This window comes from Haliotis rufescens, unplaced genomic scaffold, assembly GCF_023055435.1.
Source record: "Haliotis rufescens isolate VD_foot unplaced genomic scaffold, xgHalRufe1.0.p SCAF_7, whole genome shotgun sequence".
In the NCBI taxonomy this organism is placed as follows: Eukaryota; Metazoa; Mollusca; class Gastropoda; order Lepetellida; family Haliotidae; genus Haliotis; species Haliotis rufescens.
This window is the reverse complement of record NW_025964361.1, coordinates 19,452,333-19,473,572: the sequence shown is the minus strand read 5'-3', so window position 1 is coordinate 19,473,572 and position 21,240 is coordinate 19,452,333. Positions and strand designations below refer to the sequence as shown.

Here is a 21,240-nt window from a genome sequence, read left to right as displayed (position 1 = left end):
CAGAGAGTAAGGCAGCACTGACATTATGTACAACCTACCAGCAATATATACAGAGAGTAAGGCAGCACTGACGCTGTACTGTACAACCTACCAGCAATACATACAGAGATTAAGGCAGCACTGATGCTGTGGTGTACAACCTACCAGCAATACATACAGAGAGTAAGGCAGCACTGACGCTGTACTGTACAACCTACCAGCAATACATACACATATTAAGGCAGCACTGACGTTATGTTCAACCTACCAGCAATACATATAGAGAGTAAGGCAGCACTGATGTTGTGGTGTACAACCTACCAGCAATACATACAGAAAGTAAGGCAGCACTGACGCTGTACTGTACAACCTACCTGCAATACATACAGAGATTAAGGCAGCACTGACGTTATGTTCAACCTACCAGCAATACATATAGAGAGTAAGGCAGCACTGACGCTGTGGTGTACAACCTACCAGCATGACATACAGAGAGTAAGGCAGCACTGACGCTGTACTGTACAACCTACCAGCAATACATACAGAGATTAAGGCAGCACTGCCATTATGTACAACCTACCAGCATTACATACTGATATTAAGGCAGCACTGATGCTGTACTGTACAACCTACCAGCAATACATACTGAGATTAAGGCAGCACCGATGCTGTGGTGTACAACCTACCAGCAATACATACAGAGAGTAAGGCAGCACTGACACTGTGGTGTACAACCTACCAGCATGACATACAGAGAGTAAGGCAGCACTGACGCTGTACTGTACAACCTACCAGCAATACATACAGAGATTAAGGCAGCACTGACGTTATGATCAACCTACCAGCAATACATATAGAGAGTAAGGCAGCACTGATGCTGTGGTGTACAACCTACCAGCAATACATACAGAGAGTAAGGCAGCACTGACGCTGTACTGTACAACCTACCAGCAATACATACAGAGATTAAAGCAGCACTGACGTTATGTTCAACCTACCAGCAATACATATAGAGAGTAAGGCAGCACTGATGCTGTGGTGTACAACCTACCAGCAATACATACAGAAAGTAAGGCAGCACTGACGCTGTACTGTACAACCTACCAGCAAAACATACAGAGATTAAGGCAGCACTGACGTTATGTTCAACCTACCAGCAATACATATAGAGAGAAAGGCAGCACTGACGCTGCGGTGTACAACCTTCCAGCAATACATACAGAGAGTAAGGCAGCACTGCCATTATGTACAACCTACCAGCAATACATACAGAGATTAAGGCAGCACTGACGCTGTGGGGTACAACCTACCAGCAATACATACAGAGAGTAAGGCAACACTGATGCTGTGGTGTACAACCTAACAGCAATACATACAGAGATTAAGGCAGCACTGCCATTATGTACAACCTACCCGCAATACATACTGATATTAAGGCAGCACTGACGCTGTACTGTACAACCTACCAGCAATACATACAGAGATTAAGGCAGCACTGACGCTGTGGTGTACAACCTACCAGCAATACATACAGAGAGTAAGACAGCACTGACGCTGTACTGTACAACCTACCTGCAATACATACAGAGATTAAGGCAGCACTGACGTTATGTTCAACCTACCAGCAATACATATAGAGAGTAAGGCAGCACTGACACTGTGGTGTACAACCTACCAGCAATACATACAGAGAGTAAGGCAGCACTGACGCTGTACTGTACAACCTACCAGCAATACATACAGAGATTAAGGCAGCACTGACGTTATGTTCAACCTACCAGCAATACATATAGAGAGTAAGGCAGCACTGATGCTGTGGTGTACAACCTACCAGCAATACATACAGAGAGTAAGGCAGCACTGACGCTGTACTGTACAACCTACCAGCAATACATACAGAGAGTAAGGCAGCACTGACGTTATGTTCAACCTACCAGCAATACATATAGAGAGTAAGGCAGCACTGATGCTGTGGTGTACAACCTACCAGCAATACATACAGAAAGTAAGGCAGCACTGACGCTGTACTGTACAACCTACCAGCAATACATACAGAGATTAAGGCAGCACTGACGTTATGTTCAACCTACCAGCAATACATATAGAGAGTAAGGCAGCACTGACGCTGTGGTGTACAACCTACCAGCAATACATACAGAGAGTAAGGCAGTACTGCCATTATGTACAACCTTCCAGCAATACATATAGAGAGTAAGGCAGCACTGATGCTGTGGTGTACAACCTACCAGCAATACATACAGAAAGTAAGGCAGCACTGACGCTGTACTGTACAACCTACCAGCAATACATACAGAGATTAAGGCAGCACTGACGTTATGTTCAACCTACCAGCAATACATATAGAGAGTAAGGCAGCACTGACGCTGTGGTGTACAACCTACCAGCAATACATACAGAGAGTAAGACAGCACTGACGCTGTACTGTACAACCTACCTGCAATACATACAGAGATTAAGGCAGCACTGACGTTATGTTCAACCTACCAGCAATACATATAGAGAGTAAGGCAGCACTGACACTGTGGTGTACAACCTACCAGCAATACATACAGAGAGTAAGGCAGCACTGACGCTGTACTGTACAACCTACCAGCAATACATACAGAGATTAAGGCAGCACTGACGTTATGTTGAACCTACCAGCAATACATATAGAGAGTAAGGCAGCACTGATGCTGTGGTGTACAACCTACCAGCAATACATACAGAGAGTAAGGCAGCACTGACGCTGTACTGTACAACCTACCAGCAATACATACAGAGAGTAAGGCAGCACTGACGTTATGTTCAACCTACCAGCAATACATATAGAGAGTAAGGCAGCACTGACGCTGTACTGTACAACCTACCAGCAATACATACAGAGATTAAGGCAGCACTGACGTTATGTTCAACCTACCAGCAATACATATAGAGAGTAAGGCAGCACTGACGCTGTGGTGTACAACCTACCAGCAATACATACAGAGAGTAAGGCAGCACTGCCATTATGTACAACCTTCCAGCAATACATACAGAGAGTAAGGCAGCACTGCCATTATGTACAACCTACCAGCAATACATACAGAGATTGAGGCAGCACTGACGCTGTGGGGTACAACCTACCAGCAATACATACAGAGAGTAAGGCAACACTGATGCTGTGGTGTACAACCTACCAGCAATACATACAGAGATTAAGGCAGCACTGCCATTATGTACAACCTACCAGCAATACATACGGATATTAAGGCAGCACTGACGCTGTACTGTACAACCTACCAGCAATACATACAGAGATTAAGGCAGCACTGACGTTATGTTCAACCTACCAGGAATACATATAGAGAGTAAGGCAGCACTGATGCTGTGGTGTACAACCTACCAGCAATACATACAGAGAGTAAGGCAGCACTGACGCTGTACTGTACAACCTACCAGCAATACATACAGAGATTAAGGCAGCACTGACGTTATGTTCAACCTACCAGCAATACATATAGAGAGTAAGGCAGCACTGACGCTGTGGTGTACAACCTACCAGCAAAACATACAGAGAGTAAGGCAGCACTGCCATTATGTACAACCTTCCAGCAATACATACAGAGAGTAAGGCAGCACTGCCATTATGTACAACCTACCAGCAATACATACAGAGATTAAGGCAGCACTGACGCTGTGGTGTACAACCTACCAGCAATACATACAGAGAGTAAGGCAGCACTGACGCTGTACTGTACAACCTACCAGCAATACATACAGAGAGTAAGGTAGCACTGACGCTGTACTGTACAACCTACCAGCAATACATATAGAGAGTAAGGCAGCACTGCCATTATGTACAACCTACCAGCAATACATACTGAGAGTAAGGCAGCACTGATGCTGTACTGTACAACCTACCAGCAATACATATAGAGAGTAAGGCAGTACTGCCATTATGTACAACCTACCAGCAATACATACAGAGAGTAAGGCAGCACTGACGTTATGTTCAACCTACCAGCAATACATATAGAGAGTAAGGCAGCACTGACGCTGTGCAGTACAACCTACCAGCAATACATATAGAGAGTAAGGCAGCACTGACGCTGTGGTGTACAACCTACCAGCAATACATATAGAGAGTAAGGCAGCACTGCCATTATGTACAACCTACCAGCAATACATACTGAGAGTAAGGCAGCACTGACGCTGTGGTGTACAACCTACCAGCAATACATACAGAGAGTAAGGCAGCACTGACGCTGTACTGTACAACCTACCAGCAATACATACAGAGAGTAAGGCAACACTGATGCTGTGGTGTACAACCTACCAGCATCACATACAGAGAGTAGGCAGCACTGACGCTGTGGTGTACAACCTACCAGCAATAAATACAGAGAGTAAGGCAGCACTGACGTTATGTTCAACCTACCAGCAATACATATAGAGAGTAAGGCAGCACTGACGCTGTGGTGTACAACCTACCAGCAATACATAGAGAGAGTAAGGCAGCACTGCCACTATGTACAACCTATCAGCAATACATACAGAGAGTAAGGCAGCACTGACGCTGTACTGTACAACCTACCAGCAATACATACAGAGAGTAAGGCAGCACTGACGTTATGTTCAACCTACCAGCAATACATACTGAGAGTAAGGCAGCACTGACGTTATGTTCAACCTACCAGCAATACATATAGAGAGTAACGCAGCACTGACGCTGTGGTGTACAACCTACCAGCAATACATACAGAGAGTAAGGCAGCACTGCCATTATGTACAACCTTCCAGCAATACATACAGAGAGTAAGGCAGCACTGCCATTATGTACAACCTACCAGCAATACATACAGAGATTAAGGCAGCACTGACGCTGTGGTGTACAACCTACCAGCAATACATACAGAGAGTAAGGAAACACTGATGCTGTGGTGTACAACCTACCAGCAATACATACAGAGATTAAGGCAGCACTGCCATTATGTACAACCTACCAGCAATACATACGGATATTAAGGCAGCACTGACGCTGTACTGTACAACCTACCAGCAATACATACAGAGATTAAGGCAGCACTGACGTTATGTTCAACCTACCAGCAATACATATAGAGAGTAAGGCAGCACTGATGCTGTGGTGTACAACCTACCAGCAATACATACAGAGAGTAAGGCAGCACTGACGCTGTACTGTACAACCTACCAGCAATACATACAGAGATTAAGGCAGCACTGACGTTATGTTCAACCTACCAGCAATACATATAGAGAGTAAGGCAGCACTGACGCTGTGGTGTACAACCTACCAGCAATACATACAGAGAGTAAGGCAGCACTGCCATTATGTACAACCTTCCAGCAATACATACAGAGAGTAAGGCAGCACTGCCATTATGTACAACCTACCAGCAATACATACAGAGATTAAGGCAGCACTGACGCTGTGGTGTACAACCTACCAGCAATACATACAGAGAGTAAGGCAGCACTGACGCTGTACTGTACAACCTACCAGCAATACATACAGAGAGTAAGGCAGCACTGACGCTGTACTGTACAACCTACCAGCAATACATATAGAGAGTAAGGCAGCACTGCCATTATGTACAACCTACCAGCAATACATACTGAGAGTAAGGCAGCACTGATGCTGTACTGTACAACCTACCAGCAATACATATAGAGAGTAAGGCAGTACTGCCATTATGTACAACCTACCAGCAATACATACAGAGAGTAAGGCAGCACTGACGTTATGTTCAACCTACCAGCAATACATATAGAGAGTAAGGCAGCACTGACGCTGTGGTGTACAACCTACCAGCAATACATACTGAGAGTAAGGCAGCACTGACGCTGTGGTGTACAACCTACCAGCAATACATATAGAGAGTAAGGCAGCACTGACGCTGTGGTGTACAACCTACCAGCAATACATATAGAGAGTAAGGCAGCACTGACGCTGTGGTGTACAACCTACCAGCAATACATATAGAGAGTAAGGCAGCACTGCCATTATGTACAACCTACCAGCAATACATACTGAGAGTAAGGCAGCACTGACGCTGTGGTGTACAACCTACCAGCAATACATACAGAGAGTAAGGCAGCACTGATGCTGTACTGTACAACCTACCAGCAATACATACAGAGAGTAAGGCAACACTGATGCTGTGGTGTACAACCTACCAGCATCACATACAGAGAGTAAGGCAGCACTGACGCTGTGGTGTACAACCTACCAGCAATAAATACAGAGAGTAAGGCAGCACTGACGTTATGTTCAACCTACCAGCAATACATATAGAGAGTAAGGCAGCACTGCCACTATGTACAACCTATCAGCAATACATACAGAGAGTAAGGCAGCACTGACGCTGTACTGTACAACCTACCAGCAATACATACAGAGAGTAAGGCAGCACTGACGTTATGTTCAACCTACCAGCAATACATATAGAGAGTAAGGCAGCACTGCACTGTAGTGTACAACCTACCAGCAATACATACTGAGAGTAAGGCAGCACTGACGTTATGTTCAACCTACCAGCAATACATATAGAGAGTAACGCAGCACTGACGCTGTGGTGTACAACCTACCAGCAATACATACAGAGAGTAAGGCAGCACTGCCATTATGTACAACCTTCCAGCAATACATACAGAGAGTAAGGCAGCACTGCCATTATGTACAACCTACCAGCAATACATACAGAGATTAAGGCAGCACTGACGCTGTGGTGTACAACCTACCAGCAATACATACAGAGAGTAAGGAAACACTGATGCTGTGGTGTACAACCTACCAGCAATACATACAGAGATTAAGGCAGCACTGCCATTATGTACAACCTACCAGCAATACATACGGATATTAAGGCAGCACTGACGCTGTACTGTACAACCTACCAGCAATACATACAGAGAGTAAGGCAGCAGTGACGTTATGTTCAACCTACCAGCAATACATATAGAGAGTAAGGCAGCACTGATGCTGTGGTGTACAACCTACCAGCAATACATACAGAGAGTAAGGCAGCACTGACGCTGTACTGTACAACCTACCAGCAATACATACAGAGATTAAGGCAGCACTGACGTTATGTTCAACCTACCAGCAATACATATAGAGAGTAAGGCAGCACTGACGCTGTGGTGTACAACCTACCAGCAATACATACAGAGAGTAAGGCAGCATTGCCATTATGTACAACCTTCCAGCAATACATACAGAGAGTAAGGCAGCACTGCCATTATGTACAACCTACCAGCAATACATACAGAGATTAAGGCAGCACTGACGCTGTGGTGTACAACCTACCAGCAATACATACAGAGAGTAAGGCAGCACTGACGCTGTACTGTACAACCTACCAGCAATACATACAGAGAGTAAGGCAGCACTGACGCTGTACTGTACAACCTACCAGCAATACATATAGAGAGTAAGGCAGCACTGCCATTATGTACAACCTACCAGCAATACATACTGAGAGTAAGGCAGCACTGATGCTGTACTGTACAACCTACCAGCAATACATATAGAGAGTAAGGCAGTACTGCCATTATGTACAACCTACCAGCAATACATACAGAGAGTAAGGCAGCACTGACGTTATGTTCAACCTACCAGCAATACATATAGAGAGTAAGGCAGCACTGACGCTGTGGTGTACAACCTACCAGCAATACATACTGAGAGTAAGGCAGCACTGACGCTGTGGTGTACAACCTACCAGCAATACATATAGAGAGTAAGGCAGCACTGCCATTATGTACAACCTACCAGCAATACATACTGAGAGTAAGGCAGCACTGACGCTGTGGTGTACAACCTACCAGCAATACATATAGAGAGTAAGGCAGCACTGACGTTATGTTCAACCTACCAGCAATACATACAGAGAGTAAGGCAGCACTGACGTTATGTTCAACCTACCAGCAAAACATACAGAGAGTAAGGCAACACTGATGCTGTGGTGTACAACCTACCAGCATCACATACAGAGAGTAAGGCAGCACTGACGCTGTGGTGTACAACCTACCAGCAATAAATACAGAGAGTAAGGCAGCACTGACGTTATGTTCAACCTACCAGCAATACATATAGAGAGTAAGGCAGCACTGACGCTGTGGTGTACAACCTACCAGCAATACATACAGAGAGTAAGGCAGCACTGCCACTATGTACAACCTATCAGCAATACATACAGAGAGTAAGGCAGCACTGACGCTGTACTGTACAACCTACCAGCAATACATACAGAGAGTAAGGCAGCACTGACGTTATGTTCAACCTACCAGCAATACATATAGAGAGTAAGGCAGCACTGCACTGTAGTGTACAACCTACCAGCAATACATACTGAGAGTAAGGCAGCACTGACGCTGTACTGTACAACCTACCAGCAATACATAAAGAGAGTAAGGCAGCGCTGCACTGTAGTGTACAACCTACCAGCAATACATACAGAGAGTAAGGCAGCACTGCACTGTAGTGTACAACCTACCAGCAATACATACTGAGAGTAAGGCAGCACTGATGCTGTGGTGTACAACCTACCAGCAATACATACAGAGATTAAGGCAGCACTGCACTGTAGTGTACAACCTACCAGCAATACATACAGAGAGTAAGGCAGCACTGCCATTATGTACTACCTACCAGCAATACATACTGAGAGTAAGGCAGCACTGACGTTATGTACAACCTACCAGTAATACATATAGAGAGTAAGGCAGCACTGCACTGTAGTGTACAACCTACCAGCAATACATACTGAGAGTAAGGCAGCACTGCCATCATGTACAACCTACCAGCAATACAGAACAGAGAGTAAGGCAGCACTGACGCTGTGGTGTACAAGCTACCAGCAATACATACAGAGAGTAAGGCAGCACTGTCGTTGTGTACAACCTACCAGCAATACATAAAGAGAGTAAGGCAGCACTGACGCTGTGGTGTACAACCTACCAGCAATACATAGAGAGAGTAAGGCAGCACTGACATTATGTTCAACCTACCAGCAATACATACAGAGAGTAAGGCAGCACTGTCGTTGTGTACAACCTACCAGCATTACATACAGAGAGTAAGGCAGCACTGCACTGTAGTGTACAACCTACCAGAAATACATACAGAGAGTAAGGCAGCACTGACGCTGTGGTGTACAACCTACCAGCAATAGATACAAAGAGCAAGGCAGCACTGACACCTGCTGACTGAGGGTTGAATCTCTGCATCTGATATTTGATTCCGCCTACTATCATGCACACTCCAGGAATAAAGAGAATGCTTGCCAGGATGGTACCTGAAAAAATATATATTATACCTTATAATTCCAGAAAAGCAATGGTAAGATTTCTTTTCTAGCAAAAAGTAATGACTTTGCTCACAAGGGATATAATATTTGAGTTCTGTAATCACACAAGCTTATCAAATTTCAGTAAAGCATCCAAAGCCTGTACATTTTTCTGTTTAAAAGGGGCACCACAATAAAAGAATGAGGTATGGTTGTACTAACCAGCCAGGGAGGACTTGACAAGCTCTTGGAAGCACTCTTTATTTGTGTCTTTGCCTTTCTTCAGAACTATCACAAACAGGATGAGCTCTACCATGGAGCCAAATGTCGCATTCAAAATAGCACCAATTGCAAAGCTGCTCTGGGCAGAGATACTAAAACAAAAAAACAATGACATCCAATACACCTGTGTCATGACAGTGAATGATTTAATGCCGCTTTATTCAAGTTATATCATGGTGTGTCAGCATGATGTGGGAGGAGGGCACAGAGTTCACCTACCTCTTACTTAGTTTGTATGGATGAAAGGTTAAGTAGTTCACCTGCCTATCACTGAGTTTGTATGGATGAAAGGTTAAGTAGTTCACCTGCCTCTTAATGAGTTTGTATGGATGAAAGGGTTAAGTAGTTCACCTGCCTCTTACTGAGTTTGTATGGATGAAAGGTTAACTAGTTCACCTGCCTATCACTGAGTTTGTATGGATGAAAGGTTAAGTAGTTCACCTGCCTCTTAATGAGTTTGTATGGATGAGAGGTTAAGTAGTTCACCTGCCTATCACTGAGTTTGTATGGATGAAAGGTTAAGTAGTTCACCTGCCTATCAATGAGTTTGTATGGATGAAAGGGTTAAGTAGTTCACCTGCCTCCTTCTGAGTTTGTATGGATGAAAGGTTAAGTAGTTCACCTGCCTATCACTGAGTTTGTATGGATGAAAGGTTAAGTAGTTCACCTGCCTCTTAATGACTTTGTATGGATGAAACGGTTAAGTAGTTCACCTGCCTATCACTGAGTTTGTATGGATGAAAGGGTTAAGTAGTTCACCTGCCTCTTACTGAGTTTGTATGGATGAAAGGTTAAGTAGTTCACCTGCCTATCGCTGAGTTTGTATGGATGAAAGGTTAAGTAGTTCACCTGCCTCTTAATGAGTTTGTATGGATGAAAGGTTAAGTAGTCCACCTGCCTATCACTGAGTTTGTATGGATGAAAGGGTTAAGTAGTTCACCTGCCTATCAATGAGTTTGTATGGATGAAAGGGTTAAGTAGTTCACCTGCCTATCACCGAGTTTGCATGGATGAAAGGTTAAGTAGTTCACCTGCCTATCACTGAGTTTGTATGGATGAAAGGGTTAAGTAGTTCACCTGCCTCCTTCTGAGTTTGTATGGATGAAAGGTTCAGTAGTTCACCTGCCTATCACTGAGTTTGTATGGATGAAAGGTTAAGTAGTTCACCTGCCTATGACTGAGTTTGTATGGATGAAAGGTTAAGTAGTTCACCTGCCTATCACTGAGTTTGTATGGATGAAAGGTTAAGTAGTTCACCTGCCTATCACTGAGTTTGTATGGATGAAAGGTTAAGTAGTTCACCTGCCTATCACTGAGTTTGTATGGATGAAACGGTTAAGTAGTTCACCTGCCTATCACTGAGTTTGTATGGATGAAAGGGTTAAGTAGTTCACCTGCCTATCACTGAGTTTGTATGGATGGAAGGTTAAGTAGTTCACCTGCCTATCACTGAGTTTGTATGGATGAAAGGGTTAAATAGTTCACCTGCCTATCACTGAGTTTGTATGGATGAAAGGTTAAGTAGTTCACCTGCCTATCACTGAGTTTGTATGGATGAAAGGGTTAAGTAGTTCACCTGCCTATCACTGAGTTTGTATGGATGAAAGGGTTAAGTAGTTCACCTGCCTATCACTGAGTTTGTATGGATGAAAGGTTAAGTAGTTCACCTGCCTATCACTGAGTTTGTATGGATGAAACGGTTAAGTAGTTCACCTGCCTATCACTGAGTTTGTATGGATGAAAGGGTTAAGTAGTTCACCTGCCTATCACTGAGTTTGTATGGATGAAAGGTTAAGTAGTTCACCTGCCTATCACTGAGCTTGTATGGATGAAAGGTTAAGTAGTTCACCTGCCTATCACTGAGTTTGTATGGATGGAAGGTTAAGTAGTTCACCTGCCTATCACTGAGTTTGTATGGATGAAAGGGTTAAATAGTTCACCTGCCTATCACTGAGTTTGTATGGATGAAAGGTTAAGTAGTTCACCTGCCTATCACTGAGTTTGTATGGATGAAACGGTTAAGTAGTTCACCTGCCTATCACTGAGTTTGTATGGATGGAAGGTTAAGTAGTTCACCTGCCTCTTAATGAGTTTGTATGGATGAAAGGTTAAGTAGTTCACCTGCCTATCACTGAGTTTGTATGGATGGAAGGTTAAGTAGTTCACCTGCCTATCACTGAGTTTGTATGGATGGAAGGTTGAGTAGTTCACCTGCCTATCACTGAGTTTGTATGGATGAAAGGTTAAGTAGTTCACCTGCCTCTTACTGATTTTGTATGGATGAAAGGTTAAGTAGTTCACCTGCCTATCACTGAGTTTGTATGGATGAAAGGTTAAGTAGTTCACCTGCCTATCACTGAATTTGTATGGATGAAAGGTTAAGTAGTTCACCTGCCTATCACTGAGTTTGTATCGATGAAAGGTTAAGTAGTTCACCTGCCTATCACTGAGTTTGTATCAATGAAAGGTTAAGTAGTTCACCTGCCTATCACTGAGTTTGTATGGATGAAAGGTTAAGTAGTTCACCTGCCTCTTACTGAGTTTGTAGGGATGAAAGGTTAAGTAGTTCACCTGCCTATCACTGAGTTTGTATGGATGAAAGGTTAAGTAGTTCACCTGCCTATCACTGAGTTTGTATGGATGAAAGGTTAAGTAGTTCACCTGCCTCTTACTGAGTTTGTATGGATGAAAGGTTAAGTAGTTCACCTGCCTATCACTGAGTTTGTATGGATGAAAGGTTAAGTAGTTCACCTGCCTCTTAATGAGTTTGTATGGATGAAAGGTTAAGTAGTTCACCTGCCTCCTACTGAGTTTGTATGGATGAAAGGTTAAGTAGTTCACCTGCCTATCACTGAGTTTGTATGGATGAAAGGTTAAGTAGTTCACCTGCCTATCACTGAGTTTGTATGGATGAAAGGTTAAGTAGTTCACCTGCCTCTTACTGAGTTTGTATGGATGAAAGGTTAAGTAGTTCACCTGCCTCCTACTGAGTTTGTATGGATGAAAGGGTTAAGTAGTTCACCTGCCTATCACTGAGTTTGTATGGATGAAAGGTTAAGTAGTTCACCTGCCTTTTACTGAGTTTGTATGGATGGAAGGTTAAGTAGTTCACCTGCCTCCTACTGAGTTTGTATGGATGGAAGGTTAAGTAGTTCACCTGCCTCTTAATGAGTTTGTATGGATGAAAGGTTAAGTAGTTCACCTGCCTATCACTGAGTTTGTATGGATGGAAGGTTAAGTAGTTCACCTGCCTATCACTGAGTTTGTATGGATGGAAGGTTGAGTAGTTCACCTGCCTATCACTGAGTTTGTATGGATGAAAGGTTAAGTAGTTCACCTGCCTATCACTGAGTTTGTATGGATGAAAGGTTAATTAGTTCACCTGCCTCTTACTGAGTTTGTATGGATGAAAGGTTAAGTAGTTCACCTGCCTATCACTGAGTTTGTATGGATGAAAGGTTAAGTAGTTCACCTGCCTATCACTGAGTTTGTATGGATGAAAGGTTAAGTAGTTCACCTGCCTCCTACTGAGTTTGTATGGATGAAAGGTTAAGTAGTTCACCTGCCTCTTACTGAGTTTGTATGGATGAAAGGTTAAGTAGTTCACCTGCCTATCACTGAGTTTGTATGGATGGAAGGTTAAGTAGTTCACCTGCCTCCTACTGAGTTTGTATGGATGGAAGGTTGAGTAGTTCACCTGCCTATCACTGAGTTTGTATGGATGAAAGGTTAAGTAGTTAACCTGCCTATCACTGAGTTTGTATGGATGAAAGGTTAAGTAGTTCACCTGCCTCTTACTGATTTTGTATCAATGAAAGGTTAAGTAGTTCACCTGCCTCCTTCTGAGTTTGTATGGATGAAAGGTTAAGTAGTTCACCTGCCTATCACTGAGTTTGTATGGATGAAAGGTTAAGTAGTTCACCTGCCTATCACTGAGTTTGTATGGATGAAAGGTTAAGTAGTTCACCTGCCTCTTAATGAGTTTGTATGGATGAAAGGTTAAGTAGTTCACCTGCCTATCGCTGAGTTTGTATGGATGAAAGGTTAAGTAGTTCACCTGCCTATCAATGAGTTTGTATGGATGAAAGGTTAAGTAGTTCACCTGCCTATCACTGAGTTTGGATGGATGAAAGGGTTAAGTAGTTCACCTGCCTATCACTGAGTTTGTATGGATGAAAGGGTTAAGTAGTTCACCTGCCTATCACTGAGTTTGTATGGATGAAAGGTTAAGTAGTTCACCTGCCTATCACTGAGTTTGTATGGATGAAAGGGTTAAGTAGTTCACCTGCCTCCTTCTGAGTTTGTATGGATGAAAGGTTCAGTAGTTCACCTGCCTATCACTGAGTTTGTATGGATGAAAGGTTAAGTAGTTCACCTGCCTATGACTGAGTTTGTATGGATGAAAGGTTAAGTAGTTCACCTGCCTATGACTGAGTTTGTATGGATGAAAGGTTAAGTAGTTCACCTGCCTATCACTGAGTTTGTATGGATGAAAGGTTAAGTAGTTCACCTGCCTATCACTGAGTTTGTATGGATGAAACGGTTAAGTAGTTCACCTGCCTATCACTGAGTTTGTATGGATGAAAGGGTTAAGTAGTTCACCTGCCTATCACTGAGTTTGTATGGATGAAAGGGTTAAGTAGTTCACCTGCCTATCACTGAGTTTGTATGGATGAAAGGTTAAGTAGTTCACCTGCCTATCACTGAGTTTGTATGGATGAAACGGTTAAGTAGTTCACCTGCCTATCACTGAGTTTGTATGGATGAAAGGGTTAAGTAGTTCACCTGCCTATCACTGAGTTTGTATGGATGAAAGGTTAAGTAGTTCACCTGCCTATCACTGAGCTTGTATGGATGAAAGGTTAAGTAGTTCACCTGCCTATCACTGAGTTTGTATGGATGGAAGGTTAAGTAGTTCACCTGCCTATCACTGAGTTTGTATGGATGAAAGGGTTAAATAGTTCACCTGCCTATCACTGAGTTTGTATGGATGAAAGGTTAAGTAGTTCACCTGCCTATCACTGAGTTTGTATGGATGAAACGGTTAAGTAGTTCACCTGCCTATCACTGAGTTTGTATGGATGAAAGGGTTAAGTTGTTCACCTGCCTATCACTGAGTTTGTATGGATGAAAGGTTAAGTAGTTCACCTGCCTTTTACTGAGTTTGCATGGATGGAAGGTTAAGTAGTTCACCTGCCTCTTAATGAGTTTGTATGGATGAAAGGTTAAGTAGTTCACCTGCCTATCACTGAGTTTGTATGGATGGAAGGTTAAGTAGTTCACCTGCCTATCACTGAGTTTGTATGGATGGAAGGTTGAGTAGTTCACCTGCCTATCACTGAGTTTGTATGGATGAAAGGTTAAGTAGTTCACCTGCCTATCACTGAGTTTGTATGGATGGAAGGTTGAGTAGTTCACCTGCCTATCACTGAGTTTGTATGGATGAAAGGTTAAGTAGTTCACCTGCCTATCACTGATTTTGTATGGATGAAAGGTTAAGTAGTTCACCTGCCTCTCACTGAGTTTGTATGGATGAAAGGTTAAGTAGTTCACCTGCCTATCACTGAATTTGTATGGATGAAAGGTTAAGTAGTTCACCTGCCTATCACTGAGTTTGTATCGATGAAAGGTTAAGTAGTTCACCTGCCTATCACTGAGTTTGTATCAATGAAAGGTTAAGTAGTTCACCTGCCTATCACTGAGTTTGTATGGATGAAAGGTTAATTAGTTCACCTGCCTCTTACTGAGTTTGTATGGATGAAAGGTTAAGTAGTTCACCTGCCTATCACTGAGTTTGTATGGATGAAAGGTTAAGTAGTTCACCTGCCTATCACTGAGTTTGTATGGATGAAAGGTTAAGTAGTTCACCTGCCTCTTACTGAGTTTGTATGGATGAAAGGTTAAGTAGTTCACCTGCCTATCACTGAGTTTGTATGGATGAAAGGTTAAGTAGTTCACCTGCCTCTTAATGAGTTTGTATGGATGAAAGGTTAAGTAGTTCACCTGCCTATCACTGAGTTTGTATGGATGAAAGGTTAAGTAGTTCACCTGCCTATCACTGAGTTTGTATGGATGAAAGGTTAAGTAGTTCACCTGCCTATCACTGAGTTTGTATGGATGAAAGGTTAAGTAGTTCAACTGCCTCTTACTGAGTTTGTATGGATGAAAGGTTAAGTAGTTCACCTGCCTCCTTCTGAGTTTGTATGGATGAAAGGGTTAAGTAGTTCACCTGCCTATCACTGAGTTTGTATGGATGAAAGGTTAAGTAGTTCACCTGCCTTTTACTGAGTTTGCATGGATGGAAGGTTAAGTAGTTCACCTGCCTCTTAATGAGTTTGTATGGATGGAAGGTTAAGTAGTTCACCTGCCTCTTAATGAGTTTGTATGGATGAAAGGTTAAGTAGTTCCCCTGCCTATCACTGAGTTTGTATGGATGGAAGGTTAAGTAGTTCACCTGCCTATCACTGAGTTTGTATGGATGAAAGGTTAATTAGTTCACCTGCCTCTTACTGAGTTTGTATGGATGAAAGGTTAAGTAGTTCACCTGCCTATCACTGAGTTTGTATGGATGAAAGGTTAAGTAGTTCACCTGCCTCTTACTGAGTTTGTATGGATGAAAGGTTAAGTAGTTCACCTGCCTATCACTGAGTTTGTATGGATGAAAGGTTAAGTAGTTCACCTGCCTCCTACTGAGTTTGTATGGATGAAAGGTTAAGTAGTTCACCTGCCTCTTACTGAGTTTGTATGGATGAAAGGTTAAGTAGTTCACCTGCCTATCACTGAGTTTGTATGGATGGAAGGTTAAGTAGTTCACCTGCCTATCAATGAGTTTGTATGGATGGAAGGTTGAGTAGTTCACCTGCCTATCACTGAGTTTGTATGGATGAAAGGTTAAGTAGTTAACCTGCCTATCACTGAGTTTGTATGGATGAAAGGTTAAGTAGTTCACCTGCCTCTTACTGATTTTGTATCAATGAAAGGTTAAGTAGTTCACCTGCCTCCTTCTGAGTTTGTATGGATGAAAGGTTAAGTAGTTCACCTGCCTATCACTGAATTTGTATGGATGAAAGGTTAAGTAGTTCACCTGCCTATCACTGAGTTTGTATGGATGAAAGGTTAAGTAGTTCACCTGCCTCTCACTGAGTTTGTATGGATGAAAGGTTAAGTAGTTCACCTGCCTATCACTGAGTTTGTATGGATGAAAGGTTAAGTAGTTCACCTGCCTATCACTGAGTTTGTATGGATGAAAGGTTAAGTAGTTCACCTGCCTCTTAATGAGTTTGTATGGATGAAAGGTTAAGTAGTTCACCTGCCTATCACTGAGTTTGTATGGATGAAAGGTTAAGTAGTTCACCTGCCTATCACTGAGTTTGTATGGATGAAAGGTTAAGTAGTTCACCTGCCTATCACTGAGTTTGTATGGATGAAAGGTTAAGTAGTTCACCTGCCTCTTAATGAGTTTGTATGGATTAAAGGTTAAGTAGTTCACCTGCCTCCTACTGAGTTTGTATGGATGAAAGGTTAAGTAGTTCACCTGCCTATCACTGAGTTTGTATGGATGAAAGGTTAAGTAGTTCACCTGCCTATCACTGAGTTTGTATGGACGAAAGGGTTAAGTAGTTCACCTGCCTATCACTGAGTTTGTATGGATGAAACGGTTAAGTACTTCACCTGCCTATCACTGACTTTGTATGGATGAAAGGGTTAAGTAGTTCACCTGCCTATCACTGAGTTTGTATGGATGAAAGGTTAAGTAGTTCACCTGCCTATCACTGAGTTTGTATGGATGAAAGGTTAAGTAGTTCACCTGCCTCTTACTGAGTTTGTATGGATGAAAGGTTAAGTAGTTCACCTGCCTCCTACTGAGTTTGTATCAATGAAAGGTTAAGTAGTTCACCTGCCTCTCACTGAGTTTGTATGGATGAAAGGTTAAGTAGTTCACCTGCCTATCACTGAATTTGTATGGATGAAAGGTTAAGTAGTTCACCTGCCTATCACTGAGTTTGTATCGATGAAAGGTTAAGTAGTTCACCTGCCTATCACTGAGTTTGTATGGATGAAAGGTTAAGTAGTTCACCTGCCTATCACTGAGTTTGTATGGATGAAAGGTTAATTAGTTCACCTGCCTCTTACTGAGTTTGTATGGATGAAAGGGTTAAGTAGTTCACCTGCCTATCACTGAGTTTGTATGGATGAAAGGTTAAGTAGTTCACCTGCCTATCACTGAGTTTGTATGGATGAAAGGTTAAGTAGTTCACCTGCCTCTTACTGAGTTTGTATGGATGAAAGGTTAAGTAGTTCACCTGCCTCCTACTGAGTTTGTATCAATGAAAGGTTAAGTAGTTCACCTGCCTCTCACTGAGTTTGTATGGATGAAAGGTTAAGTAGTTCACCTGCCTATCACTGAATTTGTATGGATGAAAGGTTAAGTAGTTCACCTGCCTATCACTGTGTTTGTATCGATGAAAGGTTAAGTAGTTCACCTGCCTATCACTGAGTTTGTATGGATGAAAGGTTAAGTAGTTCACCTGCCTATCACTGAGTTTGTATGGATGAAAGGTTAAGTAGTTCACCTGCCTCTTACTGAGTTTGTATGGATGAAAGGTTAAGTAGTTCACCTGCCTCCTACTGAGTGTGTATGGATGAAAGGTTAAGTAGTTCACCTGCCTATCACTAAGTTTATATGGATGAAAGGTTAAGTAGTTCACCTGCCTATCACTGAGTTTGTATGGATGAAAGGTTAAGTAGTTCACCTGCCTATCACTGAGTTTGTATGGATGAAAAGGTTAAGTAGTTCACCTGCCTCTTACTGAGTTTGTATGGACGAAAGGGTTAAGTAGTTCACCTGCCTATCACTGAGTTTGTATGGATGAAACGGTTAAGTACTTCACCTGCCTATCACTGACTTTGTATGGATGAAAGGGTTAAGTAGGTCACCTGCCTATCACTGAGTTTGTATGGATGAAAGGTTAAGTAGTTCACCTGCCTATCACTGAGTTTGTGTGGATGAAAGGTTAAGTAGTTCACCTGCCTCTTAATGAGTTTGTATGGATGAAAGGTTAAGTAGTTCACCTGCCTCCTACTGAGTTTGTATGGATGAAAGGGTTAAGTAGTTCACCTGCCTCTTACTGAGTTTGTATGGATGAAAGGGTTAAGTAGTTCACCTGCCTCTTACTGAGTTTGTATGGATGAAAGGTTAAGTAGTTCACCTGCCTATCACTGAGTTTGTATGGATGACAGGGTTAAGTAGTTCACCTGCCTATCACTGAGTTTGTATGGATGAAAGGGTTAAGTAGTTCACCTGCCTATCACTGAGTTTGTATCAATGAAAGGTTAAGTAGTTCACCTGCCTATCAATGAGTTTGTATGGATGAAAGGTTAATTAGTTCACCTGCCTCTTACTGAGTTTGTATGGATGGAAGGTTAAGTAGTTCACCTGCCTATCACTGAGTTTGTATGGATGAAAGGTTAAGTAGTTCACCTGCCTATCACTGAGTTTGTATGGATGAAAGGTTAAGTAGTTCACCTGCCTCTTAATGAGTTTGTATGGATGAAAGGTTAAGTAGTTCACCTGCCTCCTACTGAATTTGTATGGATGAAAGGGTTAAGTAGTTCACCTGCCTCTTACTGAGTTTGTATGGATGAAACGGTTAAGTAGTTCACCTGCCTCTTACTGAGTTTGTATGGATGAAAGGTTAAGTAGTTCACCTGCCTCTTAATGAGTTTGTATGGATGAAAGGTTAAGTAGTTCACCTGCCTCCTACTGAGTTTGTATGGATGAAAGGTTAAGTAGTTCACCTGCCTATCACTGAGTTTGTATGGATGAAAGGTTAAGTAGTTCACCTGCCTATCACTGAGTTTGTATGGATGAAACGGTTAAGTACTTCACCTGCCTATCACTGAGTTTGTATCAATGAAAGGTTAAGTAGTTCACCTGCCTATCAATGAGTTTGTATGGATGAAAGGTTAATTAGTTCACCTGCCTCTTACTGAGTTTGTATGGATGGAAGGTTAAGTAGTTCACCTGCCTATCACTGAGTTTGTATGGATGAAAGGTAAAGTAGTTCACCTGCCTATCACTGAGTTTGTATGGATGAAAGGTTAAGTAGTTCACCTGCCTCCTACTGAGTTTGTATGGATGAAAGGTTAAGTAGTTCACCTGCCTATCACTGAGTTTGTATGGATGAAAGGTTAAGTAGTTCACCTGCCTATCACTGAGTTTGTATGGATGAAAGGTTAAGTAGTTCACCTGCCTCCTACTGAGTTTGTATGGATGAAAGGGTTAAGTAGTTCACCTGCCTCTTACTGAGTTTGTATGGATGAAAGGGTTAAGTAGTTCACCTGCCTCTTACTGAGTTTGTATGGATGAAAGGTTAAGTAGTTCACCTGCCTATCACTGAGTTTGTATGGATGAAAGGGTTAAGTAGTTCACCTGCCTATCACTGAGTTTGTATGGATGAAAGGTTAAGTAGTTCACCTGCCTCTTAATGAGTTTGTATGGATGAAAGGGTTAAGTAGTTCACCTGCCTCTTACTGAGTTTGTATGGATGAAAGGTTAAGTAGTTCACCTGCCTATCACTGAGTTTGTATGGATGAAAGGGTTAAGTAGTTCACCTGCCTCTTACTGAGTTTGTATGGATGAAAGGTTAAGTAGTTCACCTGCCTATCACTGAGTTTGTATGGATGAAAGGTTAAGTAGTTCACCTGCCTCTTAATGAGTTTGTATGGATGAAGCGGTTAAGTAGTTCACCTGCCTCTTACTGAGTTTGTATGAATGAAAGGTTAAGTAGTTCACCTGCCTATCACTGAGTTTGTATGGATGAAAGGGTTAAGTAGTTCACCTGCCTCTTACTGTGTTTTTATGGATGAAAGGTTAAGTAGTTCACCTGCCTATCAATGAGTTGGTATGGATGAAAGGGTTAAGTAGTTCACCTGCCTATCACTGAGTTTGTATGGATGAAAGGGTTAAGTAGTTCACCTGCCTCTTACTGAGTTTGTATGGATGAAAGGTTAAGTAGTTCACCTGCCTATCACTGAGTTTGTATGGATGAAAGGTTAAGTAGTTCACCTGCCTATTACTGAGTTTGTATGGATGAAAGGTTAACTAGTTCACCTGCCTATCACTGAGTTTGTATGGATGAAAGGTTAAGTAGTTCACCTGCCTCTTAATGAGTTTGTATGGATGAAAGGTTAAGTAGTTCACCTGCCTATCACTGAGTTTGTATGGATGAAAGGTTAATTAGTTCACCTGCCTTTTACTGAGTTTGTATGGATGGAAGGTTAAGTAGTTCACCTGCCTATCACTGAGTTTGTATGGATGAAAGGTTAAGTAGTTCACCTGCCTATCACTGAGTTTGTATGGATGAAAGGGTTAAGTAGTTCACCTGCCTCTTACTGAGTTTGTATGGATGAAAGGTTAAGTAGTTCACCTGCCTATCACTGAGTTTGTATGGATGAAAGGTTAATTAGTTCACCTGCCTCTTACTGAGTTTGTATGGATGGAAGGTTAAGTAGTTCACCTGCCTATCACTGAGTTTGTATGGATGAAAGGTTAAGTAGTTCACCTGCCTATCACTGAGTTTGTATGGATGAAAGGTTAAGTAGTTCACCTGCCTATCACTGAGTTTGTATGGATGAAAGGTTAAGTAGTTCACCTGCCTATCACTGAGTTTGTATGGATGAAAGG

The 21,240-nt window shown here is 42.4% G+C and overlaps 1 protein-coding gene across 2 annotated transcripts in view; it reads right to left on the bottom strand.

Annotated features, from left to right (window-relative positions):
- The window catches only part of LOC124113295 (low affinity vacuolar monovalent cation/H(+) antiporter-like), a 142,324-nt gene that overhangs the window by 20,413 nt on the left and 100,671 nt on the right, over positions 1-21,240 (bottom strand). For both annotated transcript variants that reach the window (XM_046473595.2, XM_048388008.1), the window contains 2 exons: positions 9,495-9,646; positions 9,150-9,281 (listed from right to left, as the gene is read on the bottom strand). In XM_046473595.2, the coding sequence (XP_046329551.1) occupies positions 9,150-9,281; positions 9,495-9,646 (284 nt within the window). The remainder of the gene's footprint in view (positions 1-9,149; positions 9,282-9,494; positions 9,647-21,240) is intronic.